Below are 27,918 nucleotides of genomic sequence, written 5' to 3' on the forward strand. Positions count from 1 at the left end.
TGTCCAAGTACTGTGTAATACTAATAAAGTACTAGTTTTTGAATATTTGTCATAACATAGAGCTTTTGTGGAAAATGCTATAAGAATGGTTGCTGGAGAAGAATGTAAAAAAGAATTTTAGGGATAATAGATCTGCTGAAAATAATTAAACTAGTGAAGGAGCTATAATCATTTCTGTGCTTCTCAATTGTTGTTTAGCCATTTGTAGTTTTTAACTTTGTATCTTCAAGGTCAAGTTCAAGGTTATTGTTATTCAACCATACACATTGAGATACATGGAATCTGTGGTGAATTGGCAGTTTAGATTAAGAACTGGTTTGAGAAGGTAGTAATCAAAGGGACTTATTCTACCTGGAGGTTTGTGATTAGTGGTGTTCAGCAGGATCTGTACTAGGACTTCTGCTGTTTGTCATGTTTATAAATGACCTGGATGAAAGTGTGGATGGGTGGGTTAGTAGATTTACAGATGATACAAAGCTTGGTGGTGTTCTGGGTAGCATAGAAAACTGGCAAAAGAATAGGATATAGATAAGTTGCAGATATGGGCAGAGAAATGGCGGATGGAGTTTAACCTGGACACTTGAAGTATACATCTTGGTAGGTCAAATGCAAAGAGAGAGATGGTACAATTAAAAGTGAGATCCTTTACAGTGTTAAAGAGCAGAAAGATCTTTGGGTCTAAATTCATATTTCCCCAAAAGTGGCTACACAGATTGATAGGACAGTTAAGAAGGCACTGAGTTCAAAATTCAGAAAGTTATGTTACAGCTTTATAAAATTCTAATTACACTGCATCTGGAGTATTGCATACAGTTCTGTTTACCATGTTATAGAAAAGATATTGAGACTTTGGAGAGGATGCAGAAGAGGTTTACTAGGACGTTGCTGGCTTTAGAGGGCATGTTGAATTGAATTGACTTTATTACTTACATCCTTCGTATACATGAGGAGTAAAAACCTTTGTTATCTCTCTGTCTAAATTGTGCAATGCACAATTATTAGTAATTTGTAATAAATAGTATGCACAACAGGACTGTCAATATAACATAGAAATACAATTGTATCAGCATAAATTAATCAGCCTGATGGCCTAGTGGAAGAAGCTGTCTTGGAGCCTGTTGGTCCTGGCTTTTATGCTCTGGTATCATTTCCCGGATGGTAGCAGCTGGAACAGTTTGTGGTGGGGGTGACTCGGGTGCCCAGTGATCCTTCAGGCCCTTTTTACACACCTGTCTTTGTAAATGTCCAGAATAGTGGGAAGTTCACATCTACAGATTCGCGGGGCTGTCGGCACCACTCTCTGCAGTGTCCTGCGATTGAGAGAAGTACAGTTCCCATACCAGGCAGTGATGGAGCCAGTCAGGATGCTCTCAATTTTGCCCCTGTAGAAAGTTCTTAGGCGGTGACTAGTGGGGTACCGCAAGGCTCAGTGCTGGGACCCCAGTTGTTTACAATATATATTAATGACTTGGATGAGGGAATTAAATGCAGCATCTCCAAGTTTGCGGATGACACGAAGCTGGGTGGCAGTGTTAGCTGTGACGAGGATGCTAAGAGGATGCAGGGTGACTTGGATAGGTTGAGTGAGTGGGCAAATTTATGGCAGATGCAATTTAATGTGGATAAATGTGAAGTTGTCCACTTTGGTGGCAAAAATAGGAAAACAGATTATTATCTGAATGGTGGCCGATTAGGAAAAGGAGAGGTGCAATGAGACCTGGGTGTCATTATACACCAGTCATTGAAAGTGGGCATGCAGGTACAGCAGGCGGTGAAAAAGGCAAATGGTATGCTGGCATTTATAGCGAGAGGATTCGAGTACAGGAGCAGGGAGGTACTACTGCAGTTGTACAAGGCCTTGGTGAGACCACACCTGGAGTATTGTGTGCAGTTTTGGTCCCCTAATCTGAGGAAAGACATCCTTGCCATAGAGGGAGTACAAAGAAGGTTCACCAGATTGATTCCTGGGATGGCAGGACTTTCATATGAAGAAAGACTGGATGAACTGGGCTTGTATTCGTTGGAATTTAGAAGATTGAGGGGGGATCTGATTGAAACGTATAAGATCCTAAAAGGATTGGACAGGCTAGATGCAGGAAGGTTGTTCCCGATGTTGGGGAAGTCCAGAACAAGGGGCCACAGTTTGAGGATAGAGGGGAAGCCTTTTAGGACCGAGATTAGGAAAAACTTCTTCACACAGAGAGTGGTGAATCTGTAGAATTCTCTGCCACAGGAAACAGTTGAGGCCAGTTCATTGGCTATATTTAAGAGGGAGTTAGATATGGCCCTTGTGGCTACGGGGGTCAGGGGGTGTGGGGGGAAGGCTGGGGCGGGGTTCTGAGTTGGATGATCAGCCATGATCATAATAAATGGCGGTGCAGGCTCGAAGGGCTGAATGGCCTACTCCTGCACCTATTTTCTATGTTCTGTGTTTTCTATGTTTTCTTCAACCGCCTGAGGTGAAAGAGGTGCTGTTGGGCTTTTTTCACCACATAGATGGTGTGTACAGACCACCTGAGATCCTCGGTGATGTATATGTCCAGGAACTTAAGGTTGTTCACCCTCTCAACCCCAGATCCATTAATATCAATAGGGGTTAGCCTGTCTCCGTTCCTCCTGTAGTCCACAACCAGCTCCTTTGTTCTTGCGACATTGAGGGAGAGGTTTTTTTCTTGACACCACTGTGTCAGGGTAATGACTTCTTCGCTGTAGGCTGCCTCGTTATTATTTGAGATTACGTCAATCAATGTACTATCATCAGCGAATTTAATTAGCAAATTGGAGCTATGGTTGGTGACACAGTCATGGGTATATAGAGAATAAAGGAGGGGACTTAGGACACAGCCTTGAGAGGCACCTGTGTTAAGGGTTAGAGGGGCAGAGGTGAGGGAGCCCACTCTTACTGTCTGCTGGCGAACTGACAGGAAGTCAGGTAGATCTATAACAGGGGCTAAGGAGAGATCTGATTTTTTTTATATAGAGAGATACAGTGTGAAACAGGACCTTCCGGCCTTTTGAGTTGTGCCACCCAGCAACCCACCTTTTTAAATCTACCTTATTACAGGGCAATTTATAATGACCAATTAACCTACTAACAGGGATGTCTTTGGACTGTTGGGGGAAGCTGAAACACCCAGAGAAACCCATGTGCACATGGGAAGAACGTACAAGCTTTGTTCCAGAGGATGTCGGAACTGAATCAGAACTCCAATGCGTAGGGCTAACCACTATGCTATTGTGGCACCCACTGAGATTTATAAGATTACAAGAGGCATAAATCGATCTTTTTCTAGCGTTGAAATGTCTAATACCAGAGGGCATGCATTTAAGGTGAGAGGGTAATTTGAAAGAAGATGTGAGGGGCACGATTTTTACACAGAGTGATGGGTATCTGAAATGCTCTGCCTGGTTTGGTGGTAGATACATTAAGGATTTTTAAGAGACATTTAAATAGGTGCATGTATGTGTAGGAAATGGAAGGATGTGGACATTGTGTAGGCAGATGAGATTAGTTAGCCATTTCATTACTAATTTAATTGGTTCAGCATAATATCCTGTGCTGTTCTGTTCTTTGTTCTATGTGTAAAGCTAAATGAAAATACATACCCCAGGAAAACAAGGTGCAAAACACAGTACGTATATCACATACAGCACATAAAATAATATTAACACAGTTATATTAACAGATAAAAAGCTATTCTGTAGATGCACGAATTGACATAAAGTACCTATGTGACATATAGTTAAATATACAACACTATTACTACTACTGGACTGTCATAAATAATATGTACTGACTGATAGCAGGGCATTCAGCAGTCTCACAGCCTGAGGGAAAGAAGCTGTTAGCCAGACTAGCAGTCCTTGTCCTTCTACTGCAGAGCCTTCTGTGTGACAGTAGGAGATCAATGAGATTCTGGAAACGATGGGAGGGGTCCTTAAACACAGCACTTCTGGTGTATGTCCTGGACGTCGGCGAGAGAGACCCTGATGATTCTCTCAGCAGTCCTCACAAATGCAGCTCATACATTAACCCTTTCATTCCCAGGATCATTCTCATAATGGCAGCACAACTTTTTTTACATACGGGGCCCAAAACTGCACACATTACTCCAAATGCAGTCTGACCAATGTCTTATAAAGCTTCAGCATTACATCCTTGCTTTATATTCTGGTCCTCTTGAAATGAGTGTCAATATTGCAAATGCCTTCCTTGCTACCAACTCAACTTGCAAGATGACTTTGAGGAAATCCTGTACTCGGACTCCCAAGTCCCTTTGCGCCACTGATTTCTGAATCCATTCTCCTTTTAGAAAATTATTTATGCCTTTATTCTTTCTGCCAAAGTACATGACCATATATTTCCTTACTCCCTATTCCATCTGCCACTTCTTTGCCAATTCTGCTAATCTGTTCAAGTCTGCAGACTTTCTGATTCCTCAACACTACCTGTCCCTCCAACTACCTTTGTATCATCTGTAAATGTGGCTACAAAGCCATCAAATTCTTCGTCCAGATCATTTACATATAACATGAACAGTAGTGGATTTAACAACCGACGCCTGTAGAATACCACTTCTGAGCAGCAGTCACCCAGAGAAGGCTCCGTTTATTCCTAGTCTTTGCCTTCTTCCAGTCAGCCAATCTTCCTGTCCATGCTAATATCTTTCCTGTAATACCATAGACTCTTATCTTGTTTAGCAGGCTTATGTGTGGCACCTTGTCAATGGCCTGTGTCTTCCAAATTGCTCCCAGAAACTCCAGCCAATGCTGCTCTACTGTAATCCCTGATAGCGTTCCCATTCCAATCGACTTTGGCCAGCTTCTCTCTCATGCCTCTGCAGTTACCCTTACACAACTATAATACTAAAACATCTAAATTTTACTGCTCTCTCTGAAAGTGCAGGATGAATTCTATCATATTATGATCACATCCCCCTAAGGGTTTTTTTTTACCTTAAGGTCTCTAACCTAATATTATTCATTGCACAACGCCCAATTCAGAATTGTCTTTGCCTTAGTGGGCTCAACCATAAGCTGCTCCAAAAAGCCATCTTGTAGACATTGTCAAATTCCTTCTCTTGGGATTCAGCACCAGTCAGATTTTCCAAACCTACATGCATCTTGAAATCCAGGATGACCAATATAACATTTCCCTTATTGTATGCCTTTTCTATCTCTGTAGTATTTGTACCCCACATCGTGACTACTGTTTGGAGGCCTGTACATAACTCCCATCAGGGTTTTTTACCCTTTCAGTTTCTTAACTACCCATAAGCATTCTGCATCATCAGATCCTTTGTCACTTCTTTCTAAGGATTTAATTTCTTTTTTTGCCAAATAGCACTTGTGTAATTCAGAATCAGAGTCATGTTTTATTATCACTGTCCTATACGACACACATTTTTTGGCAGTAGCTGCACAATGCAAACCCATAAAATTACTATAAATTACAAAATAGTGCTGTAAAGGAATAACGAGGTAGTGCCAATGGGTTCATGGACTGTTCAGATGACAGGGGAAGAAGCTGATCCTGAATTGAGGAGTTGCACATAAAAACTTGCTCTTCTCTGACATCATTTATATTATGTATATTATTTATACGCTTCCTAATTGAGATATTTTGTACTGTGTATTATATAATAGGAAGTGAAATAAAAGTGAGAGAACTAGACTGGCTGAAAAGTGAAGTTTGCATAGGTAAGAATTCTATTTAATTGGAGTTTTATATCATTGTGCAAAGTGAAAATTTCTCTATATTGCATTAAAAATTTGTACTCTGAGCTTTTCCTTGCAGACTAGGAAACCCATCAGTGTTCATTGACTTCAAGTCATTTGAGTTCAAGGTGTCAACTTGCTTCACTCCATTTCTGTACTCTTACATTTATACCTCAGTTAGCATCTTCTCCTTTTAACTTTTCTTTCAGTGCACAAAGATCCCATTCTCCCCAGCCCTATAATATAACTGCCTCCTTTGCTACTTCAGCTCATCTACTTCTGAAATCTTATATATTTTGCATCTCTAAGCAACATAATTTCCATCAATTATTCTCCATACATCTCAACTATTCCTAATCTCTGGTGTACACATCCAGTCCTTCAGCTTATGTTAGCTTTTAATCAACGCCTTAGGTTTTCTTGAGTGTGCTTCTCTTTATCCAGGTGACATTCAGCCCAATAATTCTGCACTCACTAAGCTCTTTTTCTGATTAGAATTCCGTATGTTCTAATTCTACTATTGCTTAGCTATTCACAGCTGTATCCTTTACCATGAAGTGATGCATTCACTGAATTCTTCCATAAAACTCTAGCTCTTTCCTAAACATTCCTTTGATCCATCATAGTATGAAATCAACCTTACTGACCAAACACCTCCTGATCATTCTCCCTTTGGCTGTTTGTCCAATTTTGACTTGTGCCTTGAGATCGTTTTCCATGACAACATTTGATAAATGCAAGTTGTTGTTAAGGTATCTTCCTCTTTTTGCATGGTGCCACTGGATTTTATTCTTTTAACTTTTTGGAGTTCATGGCTAACCTTTCAGTCTTGCTATTGTCGTGGTTTCTCGTTTCTTACAAACAACAAGGAGATGCAGAAAATCCTTCAAGAAGTTTTAAACTTTAATTTGCAAGTCAAAGCTGAGACAATCAGAAAGCTAGTAGCTGACTGCCCATCGAGGCTTGTACACAGCATTCTTTATAGCAGTCTCCTATCTTAGCTACATTATCATATCCAGACGGCCTGTGATCACATATCATCAATACATCCACTCTCGACCTTCCACTATTGTTTTACTCCCCAATTTAATTATGTCCTAGACTACTTTTTAGACCAGATGTCCCCTCATCCCTAACCACAGTTATTTCTTAATTGGTCTTGTTTTGACATACTGCCACATATTTCATTACCTTACTTGCCACCGTTATCTTCCTATTTGGTTTCATTCTAGTTCTCTTCACGAATTAATAGTGATTAGGTCAAAAGTCATGGCTACATAGTGAATACCCTCTATTCAGCTAGCAGTGGTTACGTAGTAAATATAGAAAATATAATGTGTGCATTTGAGTGAATACTGAAATACTGTTGAGTAAATACTGTAAATACTGTAATACATAGAAAATACAATGTATGCGTTTACATTTTCCAATACTATCTATTTGACTTGTTATGTTTTTCGTTTGGTTACTAGTTCATGAAATTAGTACCATCGTTTATGTTAAACATATCCTAGAAATAATTTATGTATTAAAAGTTAAATAATTTATGCACTAAAGTTGCCAATAATAATTGCTAAACTCTTGTTGATCTTCCTTTCAATTTTAGGTTTCTGTTTCCAAAGCAAAATTGGATTCAGAATCATAAATATCATTTATTTTTAAAATAGGAGTTACAAATGCAACCTCTTAAAATAATGTGCTATCTTTAAGCAACACTCACAACACGCTGGAGGAACTCAGCAGGTCGGGCAGCATCCATGGAAAAGATTGGTCGACATTTCGGGCTGGTACCCTTCGTCAGGACTGTAGAGGGAAGGGGCAGAGGCTCTATAAAGAAGGTGGAGGGAGGGTGGGAAGGAGAAGGCTGGTAGGTTCCAGGTGAAAAACCAGTAAGGGGAAAGATAAAGGGGTGGGGGAGGGGAGGTAGGGAGATGATAGGCAGGAAAGGTGAAGAAAGAATAGAGAAAAACACAATGGGTAGTAGAAGGAGGCGGAACCATGAGGGAGGTGATAGGCAGCTGGGGGAGGGGGCAGAGTGACATAGGGATGGGGCACTTCTCTTATGAGTCTGTTGGGGTCATCTGTTGCATCCGGTGCGGCCTCCTCTACATCGGTGAAATCTGACGCAGATTGGGGGACCGCTTCGTCGAGTACCTCCGCTCCATCCGCCAAAACAGACGGGATCTCCCAGTAGCCACCCACTTCTACTCTGCTTCCCACTCCCATTCAGATATGTCCATACATGGCCTCCTCTACTGCCATGATGAGGCTAAGCTCAGGTTGGAGGAGCAACACCTCATATACCGTCTAGGTAGTCTCCAGCCCCTTGATATGAACATAGAATTCTCCAACTTCCAGTAATTCCCTCCCCCTCCCTTCCCCTATCCCTATGTCACTCCGCCCCCCCCCCCCAGCTGCCTATCACCTCCTTCTACTACCCATTGTGTTTTCCCCTATTCTTTCTTCACCTCTCCTGCCTATCCCCTCTCTGCCTCCCCTCCCCCACCCCTTTATCTTTCCACTTACTGGTTTTTCACCTGGAGCCTACCAGCCTTCTCCTTCCCACCCTCCCCCCACCTTCTTTACGGGGCCTCTGCCCCTTCCCTCTACAGTCCTGACGAAGGGTTCCGGCCCGAAATGTCAACCGATTTTTTCCACGGATGCTGCCCGACCTGCTGAGTTCCTCCAGCGTATTGTAAGTGTTGCTTTGACCCCAGCACCTGCAGATTATTTTGTGTGTGCTATGCTTTAAATTATCTTTTAACTGCAGATAAAAGCCCATACTGTTGGTCGGAAGAAGAAATAGCTCAATTGTATGATCAGACAGATGTGCTTCTTGCTGCTGATGGTAAGAGGGTCCTGTCCTGTATTTACAATGCATTGAATTAAAATATCAATACTGCAGAACTGTTTTTATCTTTTAACATATTGTTTTCTTGGAAACCTTGGAATACACCTCGAGTATGGTGGTTTATTTTGTGATCATTTCCTTATCCGTATACCTAAAGTTTCACTCTCTTTAAAAAATGCAGAAAACAGTCTACTTTCTGAGTGCAGTTAGTCAGTATACTAAGTATAATGCTATAGGAAGTAAGGACCATTCATCATCCAGAGCTCTTACTATTCTTTCTTGAAGAAATATTCTTCTTCTTACATAATGGTATAATCTCAGCAGTTATCATGTATCTGATTAACTTAAATAAATTTAGGCCTTCCATTCTGAAATTTCATGACCATATTTCACCACTTTTCCCTCGGTATATTTTTAATAGCTTATGGAGCTAAGTTTCAATGTTTCCAAAAAATAATCATGTTACCTGGCTCATGTAGTGTACACATCACACCAATTTAATGCAGTTTACTAATTATAATGATTATAGCATTCATCCAGTTGTAATTGTTTGTGTACTGACTATGTTTTTCAGCAGGAGACCAATATCCAGCAAATGAAGTTAGCTATCACTGCTTGAAGCTAGCTTCACATCAAATTGTGGCCGTCCTTATTTTGCAACTGAGGCTAACTTAGAAAAATGAGAAATAACATAATGTAAGAGAGAGCAAGTTCAGAAATTTTCAGATGTATAAAAAGCCTAAATGAAGAAGCAAAGATTGGGATGCTGTCCTGACACTTGAGTCAGAGAATCAAACAACATGGGATCTGGCCTTTTGACCCCCGAGTCCATTATTTGCAGTACAGCAGGTTCAAGAAATCGTATAGAATATAGTGTCACAAGATGTTCAGTGATCTGATGCAAGTGTCACGGTTTGTTAATAGCTTCAAATGTCCTGGGACTAGTCGAGTAAACTCATCCACTAGTAACTTCTGGTCATTCCATTACTCATCCAATACCGATCACTTTCAGTCAGGACTCATGCCTAAAATTAGCATGCTCCACACCACATTCGCATACTTAGCAATATATAAGCCTCACTCTCATCATAGCTTGAACACTTTGTCAACTGCAATCATGATAGCCATATTACTCAATGTCACACACCTCTCCCATGCAGGATAATAATAATGAAACCAACAGCAACTTATTTCAACTTATTTACAGAGCATTTTTCATACAGACAATGTTGTTCAAAGTGCTTTACAATAAGAAAAAGTGCAAACGTGAAAATGAAAGAAAAAAAGATGTCAGTTAAAAGCAAAGTTAAATAAGTAGGTTTTGAGCTAGCGTTTAAAAGTGTCAATTGAAACTGCATCCCTTATAGTTGTTGATTCCATAGTTTAGAAGCGTAGTTAAAAAAAACAGACCTGCCAATTCTCTTTGAGCAAGATTGTTTAAACTTAAGAGACTAGCAGAAGAAGACCTGAAAGCTTGAGCAGGATCATTAAACAAAAGTGATTTTGCAATGTACTCCAGTCCCAGACTATTAAGAGCTTTAAAAACAAGTAAGAGAACTTTAAAATTAATTCTAAAAGATACAGGAAGCCAAAGCAGAGTAGCTAGGATGGGCGTGATATGCTCCCTCATCCTGGATTTAGGTAAAAGTCTAGCGGCAGTATTCTGAATGAATTGAAGTTTGTCAATAGATTGCTTTGGAAGACCAGTAAAAAGTGTGTTGCAGTAATCTAGTCTATTTGATATAAAGATATGAATTAGTTTGTCAGGATAAGGAAGAATACAATCAAACATGACAGCAAATATACAGAAGGGACAGATGCAAAAATGTCTCGTAACCATGTGGAGGAATGGGTACACTCCATCACGAGAATCCTGAGATTGCTCTCTTCTCATAATCCATCTTCTTCTCAATCCATGTTCTTTTATGAATTAAGCTCCTCTTCGTAAGCTTCTCATAGATCACTGCAAATTAAACCAAGATAATATAGGCAGAAAACTTTTAAGGAAAATTCAAAGAGATTTTATAAATATATTAAGGAAATAAGAGTAACTAGAAAGATAATATAATGACCAAAGGAGAGTCCTTTATGTGAAGCTGCAGGAGATGGGTAAGATCCTAATAAATATTTCTCTGCTTTTACCATGGAGAAACACTTCAGAACTAGGAAAGGTAAATGGGGAGGTCATGGGGATAGTACACTTTACAGTAGAGGAAAACTGAAGTTTTTTAAGGTAAAACCTTAAAAGGTATGAACATGGCATAGAGTAGTGATCAAATGTCCAATTAAGTTAAAACCTTCCTCCATATCCTTCCATTTCCTGCATATTCATGTGCCTATTTAGGATTCTCTTTGTTACTTCTTTTGTATTTGCCTCCACCACCATTCCAGGCACCCACCACTATTAATCTATAAAGAACTTCCCCCTCACATCTCCTTTGAACTTTCCCCCCTCTCACCTTAAATGCATGCCTTCTGGTATTAGACATTGCAACCCTAGGGAAAAAAGTACTAGCTCCCATAAACCTATAATCAATCCCTCCCATAATCTTATAAATCTCTATTACAGTATTCCAGAGAAAACAACCAAAGTTTTTCCAACCTCTCCTTATATCACGTGACAGGCAGCATCCTGGTAAACCACTATTGCACCCTCTCTAAAGCCACAAAATCCTTCCTATAATGGGGTTACCAAAAACAAATACAACTCCAAATGCAGCCTGCATAGAGCTTTATAAAGCTGCAACATAACTTCCTCACTCTTGAATTCAATTCCTCAACTCATAAAAGCAAGCATGCCTTATACCTTATTTACCACCCACCCTATCAACATTTGTAGCCACTTTCAGGGAACTATGGGCTTAGACCTATGACGCTATGATCCCTCTATACATCAACAATGTTAAGGGCTTTGCTCTTTGATCTCCCAAAGTGCAACACTTCACATTTGGCTGTGTTTAGCTCCATCTGCCATTTCTTGGCCCATAACTGCAACTAATCTATATCCCACTATATCCTTAGCCTCTATACTTCCTTTTTTTTGAAATTTATTTTTTATTGAAGTTCATCATCAAACAAATATTTCCATAAGATGTATTTCAGATACTGTACATATATATCATATAATCATATTTGTCACAAATCTCCACATAATATTTATCTGAGTATACACTTATAGAAAGGAGACAAAAGAAAGAACAATCGAAAGAAGAAAAATATGTACAAAGTAGGGAGTGATTTTTTTTACAACATATTCATTGACTTGTGAGAATAATATCAGGCCTATGATGTCTTATGTAGTTAAACCATTTTTCCCAGTATGAATCAAATTGTTCCAACTTATGATTAACAGATGCTGTTATCTTCTCCATTTTGCAAATGTCCATTGTAATTTCCATCCATACATTTAAAGTTGGGCTCTCCTGTGATAACCATTTCCTGGTAAGGGTCTTTTACCAGCCACCAGCTGTATATTCATTAAATATTTATCTCTTTTTCAACCATTCTTGAGGTATATACCCAAAATATATGGTCTTACTCTCTAAGGGTATTTCACATTCAAAGATATCTTGTAGGGCATTATGTATCCCACTCCAATAGTCTTTGATAACGGGGCATTCCCAGAAAATATGATAATGGTTTGCATTTTGATTTCCACAATTTCTCCAGCAAACAGGGAGGTTACTATCGTAATAGGATTTCTGAGAGGGTGTAATAAAATATCAAGTTTTTCTACCCGAACTCCCTCCATTTCTGTGAACTGGTACACTTCCATTGATACCTCCATATTATTGTCCATTCTTCCTCAGATATTATTATCCCTCCTTCCTTCTCCCATTTTATTTTAATGTATGAAGTCAAACGTGTTTTAAGATTTGACAAACCCTTATACACACTTGAAATGATTCTACTACTGTTGTCTGAATTATATGCTTTTCTAAATAGCTCTATCAGACATGTACTTCTTGCCTTGGTTACATTTTTAACCGTCCTATTAACATACTGTCGCATCTGTAAATACCGATAAAAGTCTTGTTTTTCTAATAAGTGTTTCTCTTTGGGCATTTCAAATCTGAACAGTGTTCCTTCTTTCATTATATCGCAAATAGCTGTTATTCCTTTAGCTGTCCAGTCCTTAAATGTAGCATCCAGTTTATTCGGCATAAAATCCGAGTCATATGCACACCACTTAAGAATTGCAATGTCTCTTGCTAGTTTATATTCTTTTATAATAGCTTTCCATATTTTAAGAGTCCATTTCACCCACAGGTTACCAACAGTATTTATGTAACTTTGTAGGTTGTTATCAGCCAAAATTGCCTGTACGGGCTGGAAAGTATCCTCTCCTCAATGTTTTTCCATTCAGCGTCAGATGATGGGTTGCACCAGCATATCACAACTCTCAACTGTGCTGCAAAATAATAATCTCTAAGAGAAGGTAGGCCCCATCCTCCCTTTTCCTTGGCTAATTGAAAAGTTTTGAGACAAACCCTAGGCCCTTTGCCATATATATCTTGATAGCATCTTGTTCCATTCATTGAATTGATTTTGGTTAATCTCTATTGGTAGGGTCTGAAAGAGATACAGTAGTCTGGGCAGTATATTAATTTTAATGGATTCAATCTTTGAACTGAGACCAAGAAAAGGAATTAGGTTCCATCTTGTTATATCTTCCTTAATTTTTTTTATATATAGGCTGATAATTGCATTCTGATAATTTTGCCAAATCTTTTGGCATTATGTTGCCCAAATATTTGACAGACTCTGTTTGCCATGCCCAAGGATATCTACTTTCAATTTCTCCTGGAAACCTGGAAACTATTCAAACTATTCAAACTAGTTGGGATTTATCTATGTTGATCTTGTATCCTGATAACTGGCCATATTGTTCAAAGGATATTGTTCAATTTAGGTGAAGAGTATGTTGGTTGCCCTAGATAGATCAAAATGTCATCCGCGTAACAGACCAATTTATGCCCTGTCCCTTTAACAGTAATTCCCCTGATATCTTGATTTTGTCTGATGTATTGAGCTAATGGTTCCAGATATAATGCAAAGAGTAGCGGTGACCATTCACAACCTTGTCTCATGCCCCTTTCTAGGATAAAGCTATTAGATAAATATCTATTGATTTTAATCCTAGCAGTAGGATTGTCATATAGTGCCTGTATAGTTTGGTCTTTGTAGACCAACTCTATGTAAAACTCTGTAAAGAAAATTCCTATTAACCGAATCAAATGCCTTTTCAGCGTCCACACTTATCACTATTGCTTCAATTTAATTTTTTTTTTAATATGGTCCATAATGTGAAGTGTCCTTCGTATATTGTCTTGTGTTTGGCGTTGTTGTGTAAAACCTGTCTGATCATTATGTATCAGTGTGGGTAGAAACTCTTCTAATCGTTTGGCCATGATGGAGGTAAATATTCTATAATCCACATTAAGAACAGATATTGGTCTAAATGACCCATATTTCATTTTATCCTTGCCTTCTTTCAGTATAGCTGAGATTATCGCCTCCTTCCAGCTGGGTGGCATTTGCGCCTTTCTTAGAGCCCAGTTCAGTGTGGGAAGTAAAACAGGAATTAACTCATTTCTAAGTTCTTTATGCCACTCTGCCATATATCCATCTGATCCTGGTGACTTGCTTAATTTAAGCCTACTAATTGCAGTTTTTAGTTCAGCTTCAGTTATGTCAGCAGTCATCGTTCTATTTTGTTCTTTGCTTAAAGTGGGTAACTCTAATGAATTCAGGAAGGTGTCAGTTTGGGTTGTGCTTCCCTCTGGAACTTTGGAATATAGAGTTTCATAAAACGTTTCGAAAGCTTCTTGAATTTCACTTAGCTTATTTTTTATCACTTTTATTCTTGGATCCCTAATTCTATGAATTGTATTTTCTGCTATCTTTTTTTATCAGTTTCCACGCTAGTATTTTCATAGATTTAGATCCACTTTCATAGTGTCTCTGTTTCAGAAAGATTAAAGTTTTTCTAATTTCTTGTGTAGCCAAACTATTAATTTCATTCCTAATTTTTTAAATTTCCTCTAGTGTATCCTGTGCCAAACTCAATTTGTGTTTTTTTCTAGTTCCTTCAGCTTATTTTGTAAATCCGCTGATGTTTTATTCCTTTCTTTTATATGAAGATATCGCTATAATTTTCCCTCTTAAGACAGCTTTCAGAGTATCCCATAGAATGGGAGGTGAAACCCTTCCATTATCACTGAATTCTAAGTAAAGACCAATTTCTTTTTTAATTTGTTCCTTAAAATAGGGATCATTGAGTAGACTTGAATTTAGTTTCCAAATAGTATTCTTTGGTTGTAGGTCAAAATCAACAGATAAATATATAGGTGCATGGTCACTTACATCTGTTATCCCAATTCCGCAGGTGATTATTTTGTCTTTACCTTTTCCAAATGTTATGAAATAGTCTTGTATATACGGAATGGGGGGCAGAATAATGAGTATAATCCCTTCTGTCGGGGAAAATGTCTCTCCATATATCAATTAGACCAACATCCTCAAAAAGAGTGTTAACTTTCTTCTGTAAGGATTTTGTTTCATAAGTTTTTCTATTGGAAGAGCCTAACTTTGGTTGTAATTGTAAATTTAAGTCTCCCCCACATATCAAGAGACCTTCTGTTTCCGTTACCATAATATTAGTAATTTTCTGGAAGAAACTAATATCACTTCCTGGGGGTGTGTATATATTCAATGAAGTAACTGGATTTCCGTCTATATTCCCCCTTACCAGAATATATCTGCCCTCCTTATCTCCCGTTTTGAATACTTTTTCAAAATTTAGCTTGCTTGAGATGAGAATAGCAACTCCTCTTCTATGTCCTGATTTATATGAGGAGAAAAACAAATTAGTAAAGCCCATTCTCTTTAATTTTCCATGCTTATTATCACTAAGTGAGTTTCCTGTAAATATACCACATGTGCTTGTTCTTTTTTTCATTTTTGATAGAATTTTACTGTGTTTGATTGGATTTAACAGCCCATTGACATTAAAAAAAATTAATTTTACTTTGTCCTTAGCCATGTGTATTTATCTGTTAGTATATCATTGAAATTTGCAGAATATAACTTAATCGATCAACTCCCTGAACAAATAAGAGCCAAGAAACGCAAATAATAAAAGAAAAGGTACCGAAGGTGTGAGTCCAAGGCTGGGGTCTCTAGATGACCCTGGGTTGAGCTAGAAGAAACATCTAGCCCCTCCTAGTCTTCTACACTTTCAACACCACCATCAATCATCATATTGTCTGAAGATTTACTAACACACCCCTCTAAGTTTTCATTCAGGTTATTTATATATGTCACAAATAGCAGAGTTTCCAGTATCAATCCCTTTGGAATGCAATTAGTCATAGAACTCCAGCCAGAATAAGTTCCATCAACCACTACTTGCTGTCTTCTGTGGGCAAGTCAATCCTCAATCCAAATGGCCAGTTCACCATGGATCTTAATCTTTCAGATGAGTCTCCCATGAGGGCCTTGTTAAAGGCCCTCCTTCCTTAAATCCATGTTGACAGCATCCACAGTTCTACCTTTAAAAACACCTTTGATAACTCAATAAAGTTAATTACAGATGATTTGCCTTGCACAAAGTCATGGTGACTGTCCTAATTAGGCTATGGATTTCCAATTGCTCATAAATCCTATCCTTAGGATCCTCTCCAGTAACTTCCCTGCCACTGATATGAGACTCGGGTCTATAGTTTCCAGGATTATCCTTATTTCCCTTCTATATTATCAAAATAACATTAGTCACTCACTGGTCCTCTGGGACCTTGCCCATGGCTAGAGATGACACGGAGAAATTGCTGAATGTTGTCTCTCTTGACAACCTGTGTACTTCAGGGGTCAGTGCTGGGCCCATTGTTGTTTGTCGCTTGAATCAGTGATTTCAATAAGAATATGCAAGGCATGGTTAATAAATTTGCAGATTACTCTAAAATAATTGCTATAGTGGACAATGAAGAATGTTATCAAAAATTACAGGGGGTCTTCATCAGCTGAGTAAGTGGGCTAAGGAATGGCAAATTAAATTTAATTCAAGTGTGAGCTGTTGCATTTTGGATAGTCAAATTCAGGTAGGTCTTTCACACTGAATAGCAGGACCTTGAGGAATGTTGTAAAACAGAAGAAGAGCATGCACATTGTTCACTGTAAGTGGAGTCACAGTAGGCAGGCTGGTATCAAAGGCTTTTGGCATGCTGGGCTTCGTAAGTCAGGGCATTTGAGTATAAAAGTTGGGAGCTCATGGTGCAGTTGCAGAGGTCGTTGGTGAGGCTGTACCTGGAGTACTGTGTTCAGATTTGGTTGCTCATAGGAAAGATGCTAGTAAACTGGAAAGAGTGCAAGAAAGATTGACAAGGATGCTGCCAGGACTTGAGGGACTGAGTTATAGCGAGAAGTTGGACAGACTAGGACTTTAATCCTTAGGGCATAGAAGACTGAGAGGTGAACTTATAGAGGTGTGTAAAATCAGAAGGGACATAGATTGAATGCACACAGGCTTCTTCCCACATTTGGAATAGCAAGAACTAATAGCACTGGTTTAAGGTGAGAGGGGAAAGATTTAGGAGGAACTGGAAGTGCAACTTTTTTACACAAAGTGTGCTATCACTGTGGAATCCAGTGGTTAAAATAACATCTTCTAAAACAGCGGTCCCCAACCACAGGGACGCAAGGAAACAATATGATTGGCGATATGAGTCAGCTGCACCTTTCCTCATTCCCTGTCATGCCCACTGTTGAGCTTGAACGCACACGAGGTCATTACGCATGCGTCATCCATGTCAGTGCAGGAGAAAATCAACTCCTCAAGCTTGCAAATGACGGCAGGCTGAAAAGTATGTTTGACACAACATCTCTGCCGGCATTCTGGATCAAAGTCAAGGCTAAATATCCTGAGATAGCCACGGAAGCACTGAAAACATTGCTTCCATTTCCAACATATCTCTGCGATGAATGTAACAAAAACTAAATTGCGGAATAAACTGGACATAAGGAACCCCCTTTGAGTATCGCTGTCTCCCATCATCCCTCGATGGTACCGTCTTGTTGCAGGGAAACAAGCCCAGGGCTCCCACTGATTCAGCGATATTGGTGTGTTGCAATGATTTTATTAGTTCATACGGGGAAAATATGCGCGGTGTGTTTAATATCCAAACGTTACTTAAAATGTTATGATGCTATTGACTTACTTATATAACCATATAACAATTACAGCACGGAAACAGGCCATCTCTGCCCTTCTAGTCCGTGCTGAACGCTACTCTCACCTAGTCCCACCGACCTGCACTCAGCCCATAACCCTCCATTCCTTTCCTGTCCATATACCTATCCAATTTTTCTTTAAATGATAATATCGAACCTGCCTGTAACACTTCTACTGGAAGTTCGTTCAATACTTACTTCAAGCTCCCCTGTCCTCCCCTGATAATTGACTTATCGCTATATTCATGCGAAAAAAATAAGCGCTGTGTTTAATATTAAATTCGTTACATAAACCCTTTTAGAAACGAAATTGAGTGTATTAGCCACTTATCACCGATATTCTGATTGTGATTAACCTTGCCCGCCCCGCCGAACAGAGTCGCCAAAGACGATTTGTAGAAAAAAATCGGCACGTGCACATATGCGCAAGTGACGCATGTGCACTGGTGCTCGCGCAAGGATTCATGGTCATTGTAGCCTTATTCGGGGTAAACAGAATGAATTTGACTGCTACTCTTGTCCGTTGGCAACCCTACACCCCCCCCCCCCCCAGTCGGCCGGTCCGCAAAGATATTGTCAATATGAAACTGGTCCGCAGTGCAAAAAAGGTTGGGGACCCCTGTTCTAAAAGACAGTTGGACAGCTACATGGATTGGAAAGATTTTTGAAGGTTATAGGCCAAACGTTGGCAAATGGGACCAGCTTGGATGGGGGATCTTGGGTGGTACCAATCAGTTGGGCTGAAAAGCCTATTTCTGTGCTGTATGATTCAATGACTCTATAAGTCCAGAAAACACTTGTACGATTTAGAAACAGGGAAGTGAATTCAACTATCTCTGAACTTAAAATAATGATTGATCCTTTTAAGTGGTAGCAGAAATGATTTTTTTCAGCACGATGCATATTTAAGAGACAATAGACAATAGGTGCAGGAGTAGGCCATTCGGCCCTTTGAGCCAGCACCGCCATTCACTGTGATCATGGCTGATCATCCACTATCAGTATCCACTTCCTGCCTTATCCCCATAAACTTTGATTCTGCTATCTTTAAGAGCTCTATCCATCTCTTTCTTGAAAGCATCCAGAGACTTGGCTTCCACAGCCTTCTGGGGCAGAGCATTCCATATATCCACCACTCTCTGGGTGAAAAAGTTTTTCCTCAACTCTGTTCTAAATGGCCTACCCCTTATTCTTAAACTGTGGCCTCTGGTTCTGGACTCACCCATCAGCAGGAACTTGCTTCCTGCCTGCAGCGTGTCCAATCCCTTAATAATCTTATATGTTTCAATGAGATCCCCTTTCAGCCTTCTAAATTCCAGAGTATACAAGCCCAGTCGCTCCAATCTTTCGACATATGACAGTCCCGCCATCCCAGGAATTACGAGGGTTCCAATGCTGTACTCCAAAAAATGGCTGCATTGCTGTCAAAGCAGTATTGCCTACTGATGGCTGTAGCAAAATGAATCAGAACAAATGCTATCATCTTGCTTTTCTCTAATTACACTGTATTGGAAGTTTTCATATAATTTGACCTTTTGTATGATTGACCCATAAAGCTGCTTTCCAAGTTTACATTTAATTAAATGTCTTTCTTATTACTTACCTTGCATTATTTAGCGCAATGTATTTTTAACATTATCGTGAAAATTATTGGCGATGTAACCCTTGTGAATAAACGGATATTCATAGAAATATAGCCATAAATGGCATGACTATCATTGGCTGTGCTGGCGCGTGGCCAAGTGGTTAAGGCATTGGTCTAGTGATCTGAAGGTTGCTAGTTCGTGCATCAGCTGAGGCAGCGTGTTGTGTCCTTGAGCAAGGCACTTAACCACATATTGCTCTGTGACGACACCGATGCGAAGTCGTATGTGTCCTAGTGCCCTTCCCTTGGACAACATCAGTGGCGTGGAGAGGGGAGACTTCCAGCATGGGCAACTACCGACCTTCCATACAACCTTGCCCAGGCCTGTGACCTGGCAACCTTCCAAGGCGCAAATCCATGATCTCACGAGACTAGCGGATGCCTATATATATCATTGGCTACCAGCTTACATTTATATATGTGAATAGAATAATTTTTAAATTCATTGCCACTGGTAAGGGAACTATGATAAATATTTAAAATATTGAATAGTTCAATTAAAGATACTTGTGCATCAGGAAGGAAGGAAGGGGGCCTTTCTAGGCCTTACATTTGGAGACACAAGAAATGTTGACATTTCCTTTACCCACAGTCCTGCTTAACCTGCTGAGTTTCTCCAGCAGATTGTTCGTTACAATCAGGATCATAGTCACTTGATCACACACTGCAGACTTCAAACTGACATCTGAAGCTACGTGCAGTAGCAGTAAGGAAAATAAAAATAGCTTGTATTTTATTACTGTGTCACAGTGTGAGTTATTAAAGCAAATTTATACACAGTGGAATCATGTTTTAGTAACTGATCAGGAATAATGTATGAGAAAAACCAGAATATTTGAGTAAGTGCTACAAAAGAAGGCAAACATCCTGCAATTTTCAGTGTTGCTTTCATAAAATTGTATGAGGATTAGATATTGGGTTCTGAATCATATTCTGAAAATAAAATAAAGAGAAATAAGTGAAACATGCCTGCCCTAGTTTTTTTCTCTCTATTTAATGGACTTAAATCTTGAAAATACAACACAGATGCACAGTTTCTTGTATCTCCTACTAAGATACTCTTACAAATCTTCTGGAAGAGCAAGGCAACTCACATTACATCTTCTTGATTTCCAAGTTTAACTGTCCTTGGGCTTTCAGTAGAAACTGTTCACAAATTTGGACTGTGAGTTCTGAACACCATTTGAATATTGCCAGCAGTCACTTAACAAAGAAAGAACATTAGTACTGTCTATTGTATACAATTTTGTTTTTTAACAGTAATATGCTTTAAGGCTTGTATCATAAAATGTTTCTATTATTCTGAAAGAGTTAACCCCAGTCTTGAGCTATACCACAACTACTCTACTACGGCTCTAAGAACATGAACATAAATCACAATAAATCCAATAAATAATCCCAACCAAGTTCATCCCAGAATTAAAGAAGAGACTAAGCAAATAATTTCCAACAATTTCCTGTTATCCTTTATTGTTGAATTGAAGCTTTTTCCCATTGGATTTAAGTGTTCTTTGAGATTGCCCTGTTGTCTTTATCCCAAATTAGCCAAACCATTTAAGGCTTATTTTAATATTAAGTTAGTTTATAAAGCATCCCATTAAATACTATGTACACTTAAGTAATTGTATTCCTTTCCTCTTTGTATTACAGTATTCTATGATGATGATTTGACAGATGCATTTTTTCAGACAATCTACAGAATTTTAAGCAATTTGAGAAATCCAAGCACAGTATACCTCTCTGTAGAGAAAAGGTAAGTTCAGAAAAGAAATCTACAAGACAGAACTTGCAGGTACTGCAGTATCTACATTTTGCAGTTTGGGGTGAACATCTTAGAGGAAGTGTACCAGAAATCTATGTATAATGTTATTTATTGCACATTAAAGTTTAGTCTAGATTGGCAGTTGACTTTTTAATTAATGCAAGTCATAAAAAAGTTATCACATCAAGGTGGGGACTGGTTTCCTGCTGAGGGTAATTCATTTGTGAACACTGCCATATAAACAACTAAGATGATCTTTCAAAATAACTGACTGGGCTGTTATAAAACTGCCGCTAAGTGATCCACATCAGTGTGATGGAGAACCTATGCTATAACTTGGATGTGAAACTCTTTACAGCTTTACTATAGGGCTTGGATGTGGTGTCATTTAAGTAGCCATAAGCACATAAGTAGCCATGTGCTTTATTCTTATTTGCCCTTAGAAAGACCTAATGAATCACTTAGTTCAGGGGAAATTCTGTATAGGTAACAAATGACCTTGCCGGAACCTTCACATGTCATGAACTATTGAGAAAAATGTTGCCTCTTTGCTCTCTTCAGTGCCCAGAACTTTTTCCACTTATGTTACTTTATTTCCTTAACTCCAAAATGAGAACATGAGTAATATCAGAAGTACTACCATCAACCCTCAGGCTTGTCCTGCCATTCAATAAGGCAATGGCTGATCGAATCCTGGACCTAAGCCCAGTTTCATACTCACTCCCCATATCACCTGACACTCTGTTTTTATATTTTTATGTTTTTATAAGTTGGCCAGGGTAAGTTGTAAATCAGCCACAGCTGGTAGGGGATTACAGATTAGTTTCTATCAATTCAAGCTATTTGTTTCCTTGCACTCTGCTATAGAGTGGCAGATCAGTGAGGTGTTCATTGATGCCTTTGTAAATTTAAGAAATAATATAGTTAAATAAGAAAAATGATCAAAATAGACTTGGGTAACAAGACATCATTAATATTATTTTGCAAACGCAACCGCTTATCAATAACAGCCAAAACTCAGGCAATTCAATGCTCAGGGGTTCCAAAGTTGCTGAAGCAATGAGACTTCATCCACTGCTTTTAAAACAACTACCAGCTTCAATTTCCCAATATACCATTGCACTAATACCAAATTGCTTGCAACAATTTTAACAAGAACTGAGAGAAAATCTTCAAAGATTTTACCACTATTATTAAAGCACTGGGTGTTCTGAAGACCGGTGATTATGACAAACCAAAGACAAATTAATCTTCATGATAACTACATCCATAGTGCTGTTCCAGAGTTGTCAGAATTTTCTGATAATTTCTTTCAGTTTTCCAGTTTTATGTTTTGCACTACTAATCATTGTTTTAGGATATCACATTTTACAGAATGCAAATCTCAATTTTCTTTTGAAAGGTTCCCAGTACAAAAAGCTTCATGATCAAGTTACAATTGAATTAATTCCTGCAACCATTTAAGAGCTTATACTAACAGTGAAAGATACCAGACCAGGGGTTGATTGACATTACAGGTTAAATATGTAGCTTTCCTTCATGAGTCAATTCATTAGTAAAACAATTTTAAATGTAGTTGTTAGCCCTTTCATTAAATATTACGAAGGTGGAAATTTACATGGAGCAATGAGTTGAGATATCCATAAAGAATATTTGCCATAGACTGTCATAGAATATTTGTCAAATGTCTTCATAGAGGAATGCAATTAATGGTGGTGTTCCACTAACATATACTTGATCATATACTGTATATGATTCTGTACTAGATGTTAGTTTAAAAATTTGACTAGATGAGATTTATTGGTCTGTTAAATAGACATTTTTGTAAGATAACTGAGAGGTATTTAGAATTAGCCCCAATATAATTTGCAGATAAGTAAAGAACGTTTCCTTTAAGAGTTGAAATGGTGAAAGAGACCAATTGAATTTGCTCATCATAGAATCCTTGTCCACAAACAACATATGATGGCAAATAACTGAAATGCTGGAGATCCCAGAAATAGAGAGGCCCTATGATAGTTCACATATGTAAATTCATCAGAGGTGGGTTATAAAACACTTACTCAATCTGTGATTGATTTCCTCAGTAAAGAAGGAGGCACATGATGAGCAGTGAATGCAGCAAGCAAAGTGCTCCCAGGCACTGTGTTAAACTCGGAACATTACCTCCAGTTCATAAAGCTGTTTTTCCAAATTTGCCATCACGATTTGAGATTCCACTCTTCTGTGAAGATACATGATTTAAAATCAGCACATCCTTATAGGATAGGCAAATGCATATCTTATTAAAGTGAAATTAACCAATTATTCTCATCATATTTTCTCACTATTTCAATCTATTTTAACACACCTGTAAAAGATATTTACAGTAGCTTAGCGTGAGAATTTATTAAAACAAAATCATAATTTCTTTCAGACTAAACTTCACATTGAGAAAAATGGATGTTACATGTGATGCATATGATCATTTCCGATTCTGTTTGACTGAGTTGGAGAACTTGAGTGATGGAAAAACTAAATTTGCTGTAGAATCAGTCAAGCTAACTTTTCCACAACTTCTTTTTTATGAGCGAGTGGAACAATTGGTAAGTACTTTTAAGCTTGGAGCACACCTAGGGGAAAGAGTTACGAGGGGTGATTGATAAGTTCGTGGCCTAAGGTAGAAGGCGTCAATTTTAGAAAGCCTAGCACATTTATTTTTCCTACATTTACACACTTAGTCCAGCAGTCGTGGAGCATACGGATCCCTTCCTTGCAGAAGTTGGTGTCTTGGACCTCCAGAAAGTGGTCCAAAGTAGGGGGTGATTTGTAAGTTCGTGGTGTAAGGTAGAAGAAGATGAGTTATTAACTTCAAACTTTCTGCATTTTCACTCAAAGAGTTGAACTGCATGTGCATGTAACAAGAGCTGTATAACTCATCTCCTTCTACCTAAGGCCACCTGGAGGTCCAAGACGCTCTCATTACATGCACGTGCAGTTCAGCTCTTTGAGTGATAATGCAGAAAGTTTGAAGTTCATAACTCATCTCTTTCTACCTTAGGCCACGAATTTATCAATCACCCCTGCTGTGGACCACTTCTACAAGGAAGGGATCTGTATGCTCCACGACCACTGGACTAAGTGTGTACATGTAGGAGGGGACTATGTTGAAAAATAAATGTGCTAGGTTTTCTAAAATTGACTCCTTCTACCTTAGGCCACAAACTTATCAATCACCCTTCGTAGTGGTTGGTGAATATTCAGAAATATAAACGTGTTTCAGCCTATCATTTTGGAATACCAGACTCTAGAAACAGAATATACTCCGAAGGATGAATTTTAAAAAATAATTTGAGACAAAAAAGTATTTTGCAGAGATAAAATGGCAAGAAAATATGACACATAGTGTCATAATACAGCTATGAATATTAATAAAGAAAAGGTCAAACAAGTTCCGGAAATGCTTTTTTAAAAAGTTAAACACGAAGTCCAACATATGTTGGAAACAGACCCATCAGCAAAACTTTTCTGTGTCCACCAAGTTACCTAAACTGAAATAAAAACAAAATGTGAAAATATAGGCATTATCTACAGCAATGGAAAAGTGTTAACATGTAAGATCGTTGACTCTATGTTTACACAGAACAGTAGATACCTGGAACATGCTGCCTGGGGAAGTAGTGGACACAGAAGCAACAGCAATGTTTTTAAGAAGCATTTAAACAAGCATGTGAGCAGGCAGAGAGTAGAGGGATGTGGACCATTTTCAGGCAGATGAGATTAGTTTGGATGGACATTATGGTCAGCGTGTTCCTGTGCTGTGCTGTTGACTGTTCATTAAAGATGTTTACTATCATTCCCCTCCACAGATACCGATTATTTTCTGAAATTTGTACTTTTGTTGGGGGTGGAAAAAAAGGATCTAATATTGAAAACTGGGATATAGACCAAACAAAACTGATAAATTTAGAATTTACAAGAAAGATGACAAAGAAGTTAGTAACACTGCAAGGGATACAGGAAAGCAATAAGAGTTTTAAAAGAATGAAAGTGAACATGTGAGAATGTTAGCAAATAAATATAAAAATAATGTTTTTGCAGGTCTAATAATATTTTTCATGGGACAGGGCTGCAAAAGATCATGTGTGTAATTGCAAAGAATAAATGATAGAGCTATTGTCAAGATATCTGTCAAAATAAAATGGACTAATAGAATGTACTCGTGGTATGTTCCTTCACTTATACTGTACATAAATGGCATAGAACTTCACATGCAGGCTACATAGTTACACAAAGAGGGTCATTAGTCCTTTTAGCTTATCCCATCATTTATGTGAGGTCTTAGCTGATCTTGGACTCTTTCCCTCATCCTTTATTATATTTGCTTAAAAACTGTTGATCTCTAATTTAAGTTTAACAATTGTCTGAGCCTTAAGTGCCATTTGTGATAATTACAACTATCCATTACCCTTTGCATTTAGAAATGTTTCCTAATGAAATTCGTGAAAGACTGGCTTTAAATTTAGACCACGTCCTTTGTAAGTCCAGTCAAAGAATATAGTTTCTCTGTGTCTAAACTGGAACCCCTTTTAACTAAAATAAAGTGGACTGAAAGATCTGAGATAATAAAAATTCTAAAACTTGTAAGAGTTTACTGATAAAGTTAATCTGGAATGGGAGCTCTTCTAGTACATGGGAAAATAAGTGTTGATATTATATATATTAGCTATATCAAAATGTTTCTTAATCAATTGTGTTTTAAGTGCAGTCATTGTTGCTAGTTGGGACATATGTATACAACAAAGTTTTTTTACAGCTAAACAAATATATAATTAAAAGACATACCTGTAAATTTAAAATTATCTCAACAACAAAGTGGTTATTCATGAATGAAATATCATATCACACCAATATTGAAAGTCAAGTAATATATTTTCAAAAATAAATAAACAAGTAATTGAACAAGGAGAAGTTAAATGACATATGGAGTGGGTAGGTCCGAATGTATGGTCACATTGTCCGGTTTGAGAGAATTGTATCTTAATTGTAACTGGTTGTGTATAATTTTTAATAAATTCTGTTGTATTTCTTTTCTTCTTGTCAATGCCTGCAAGAAAATGAATTTCAAGGTAGTATATGGTAACATATACATAATCTTGATGATAAATTTACAGTTTTGAACTTTAAACTAGTTGTATTTGTTGTAATTTGAAATGTGACCATCAATCCACTAGAGGACTGAATGTTAGTGAACTCATCTGCATGTTCAATGGAAACAAATTTAAATATTAGAAAATTCTTTGTAAGTTTTTAAAAAATTAATCCATAAATCTAGTTGTCTATATTCAAAAATTTGGTCGGATATACTGAGCTCATTTTCCTATGAATGCAGCCCAACAACACTGAAAGCTGCGGAGGACTACCTGAGCACTTATTTGTACATGAGAGGTGCCTCATGAAGTGAACCAGGTAGCAAATAATGATGTAATGATGGGTTTTTGGTGATTTAATCTAAGACCCTGCCTCTAGAATGCCTTGATAGTTCACTACTGTCAAAAACCCTTGAAGTGTTTTAAAATCTCTGATTAAGATATATAAAAATAATTTATATAGATTTGCATAATTTTATTTAAAATTTATTAAAATTGCTAAAACATTTAAAGTAATAAGATTAATTACAGATATTAATGTAAAACAAGCAAATATCTGTCTTCGGTATGTTGTGTTCACCATTGCACTCGGTAGTAAACCCAGTGGTAAAGCAGAAAGTCCAATGCACGCAAGTATCCGATTTCCTGCTTATCCCCAGTTACTGTGTTTCTATAAAACGGGATTTAAGATGTATAGGGAGTGGAAGATAATTTTTATTTTCTACGAATGAAAAATGATCTAATGTATGGCATGGCATTGTCACTGGGGTAAGAATGATTATAACTGGTCTAAGAACCAACTAAATATATGGGTATACTGAGGAATGGCCACGTTTGAAATTGTATTCAACAATTAAGGTTTAACAAACACAACTATCATTACTTGCTGAATTATGATTGCCACCTGGTGGTAGTATATTATCAGTGCTTCAATATATATTTAGAAAATAGAGTACTTTTATATTACTCATTGCTTGCAAGAAAATAATAAAATTGCTTATGCTTAATGAAATTTAACACTATTAATTATTTCACTTGTTTAGTTTAAAATCTTTATTTTTATTTTCATTACAATGGAGAAATGACTTTTTGTGTTTTTTTTACAGGAATTGTGGAAAATAATTGTTGAGCCACTTAGCAGCACACAGCAGTGAAGAGGCTATTCTAATTAAAAATGCCTGCGTTCAGTGCTGCTTATTGCTGTTTTGTTAGAACTTTAACAGGAGAAAGAAATGAAGTTAATTTTAAATAGTAAGCCACTGTAACTGGTTTATATTATTCAATATTATATTTATAACTGCAGCATATGAATTATAGCGTATACAATCATGTAACACACATCAAAGTTGCTGGTGAACGCAGCAGGCCAGGCAGCATCTGTAGGAAGAGGTGCAGTCGACGTTTCAGGCGGAGCCCCTTCGTCCTGACGAAGGGTCTCGGCCTGAAACATCAACTGCACCTCTTCCTACAGATGCTGCCTGGCCTGCTGCGTTCACCAGCAACTTTGATGTGTGTTGCTTGAATTTCCAGCATCCGCAGAATTCCTGTTGTTTGCGTATACAATCATGCTTTTGTTTGAATTGCA

At 38.0% G+C, this 27,918-nt stretch overlaps 1 protein-coding gene across 3 annotated transcripts in view; it reads left to right on the top strand.

The window, feature by feature from the left end:
• The window catches only part of mettl22 (methyltransferase 22, Kin17 lysine), a 49,357-nt gene extending 21,681 nt beyond the window's left edge, over positions 1 to 27,676 (top strand). For 2 of the 3 annotated variants that reach the window (XM_072268742.1, XM_072268743.1), the window contains exons 7-11: positions 5,647 to 5,700; positions 8,489 to 8,566; positions 21,093 to 21,195; positions 23,621 to 23,789; positions 27,440 to 27,676. In XM_072268742.1, the coding sequence (XP_072124843.1) occupies positions 5,647 to 5,700; positions 8,489 to 8,566; positions 21,093 to 21,195; positions 23,621 to 23,789; positions 27,440 to 27,487 (452 nt within the window). In that variant the 3' untranslated portion in view covers positions 27,488 to 27,676. The remainder of the gene's footprint in view (positions 1 to 5,646; positions 5,701 to 8,488; positions 8,567 to 21,092; positions 21,196 to 23,620; positions 23,790 to 27,439) is intronic. The other variant, XM_072268744.1, reaches the window with a different exon arrangement.
• The last annotated feature ends 242 nt before the right edge of the window (positions 27,677 to 27,918 follow it).

This window comes from Mobula birostris, chromosome 9 (assembly GCF_030028105.1).
Source record: "Mobula birostris isolate sMobBir1 chromosome 9, sMobBir1.hap1, whole genome shotgun sequence".
Taxonomy (NCBI): Eukaryota; Metazoa; Chordata; class Chondrichthyes; order Myliobatiformes; family Myliobatidae; genus Mobula; species Mobula birostris.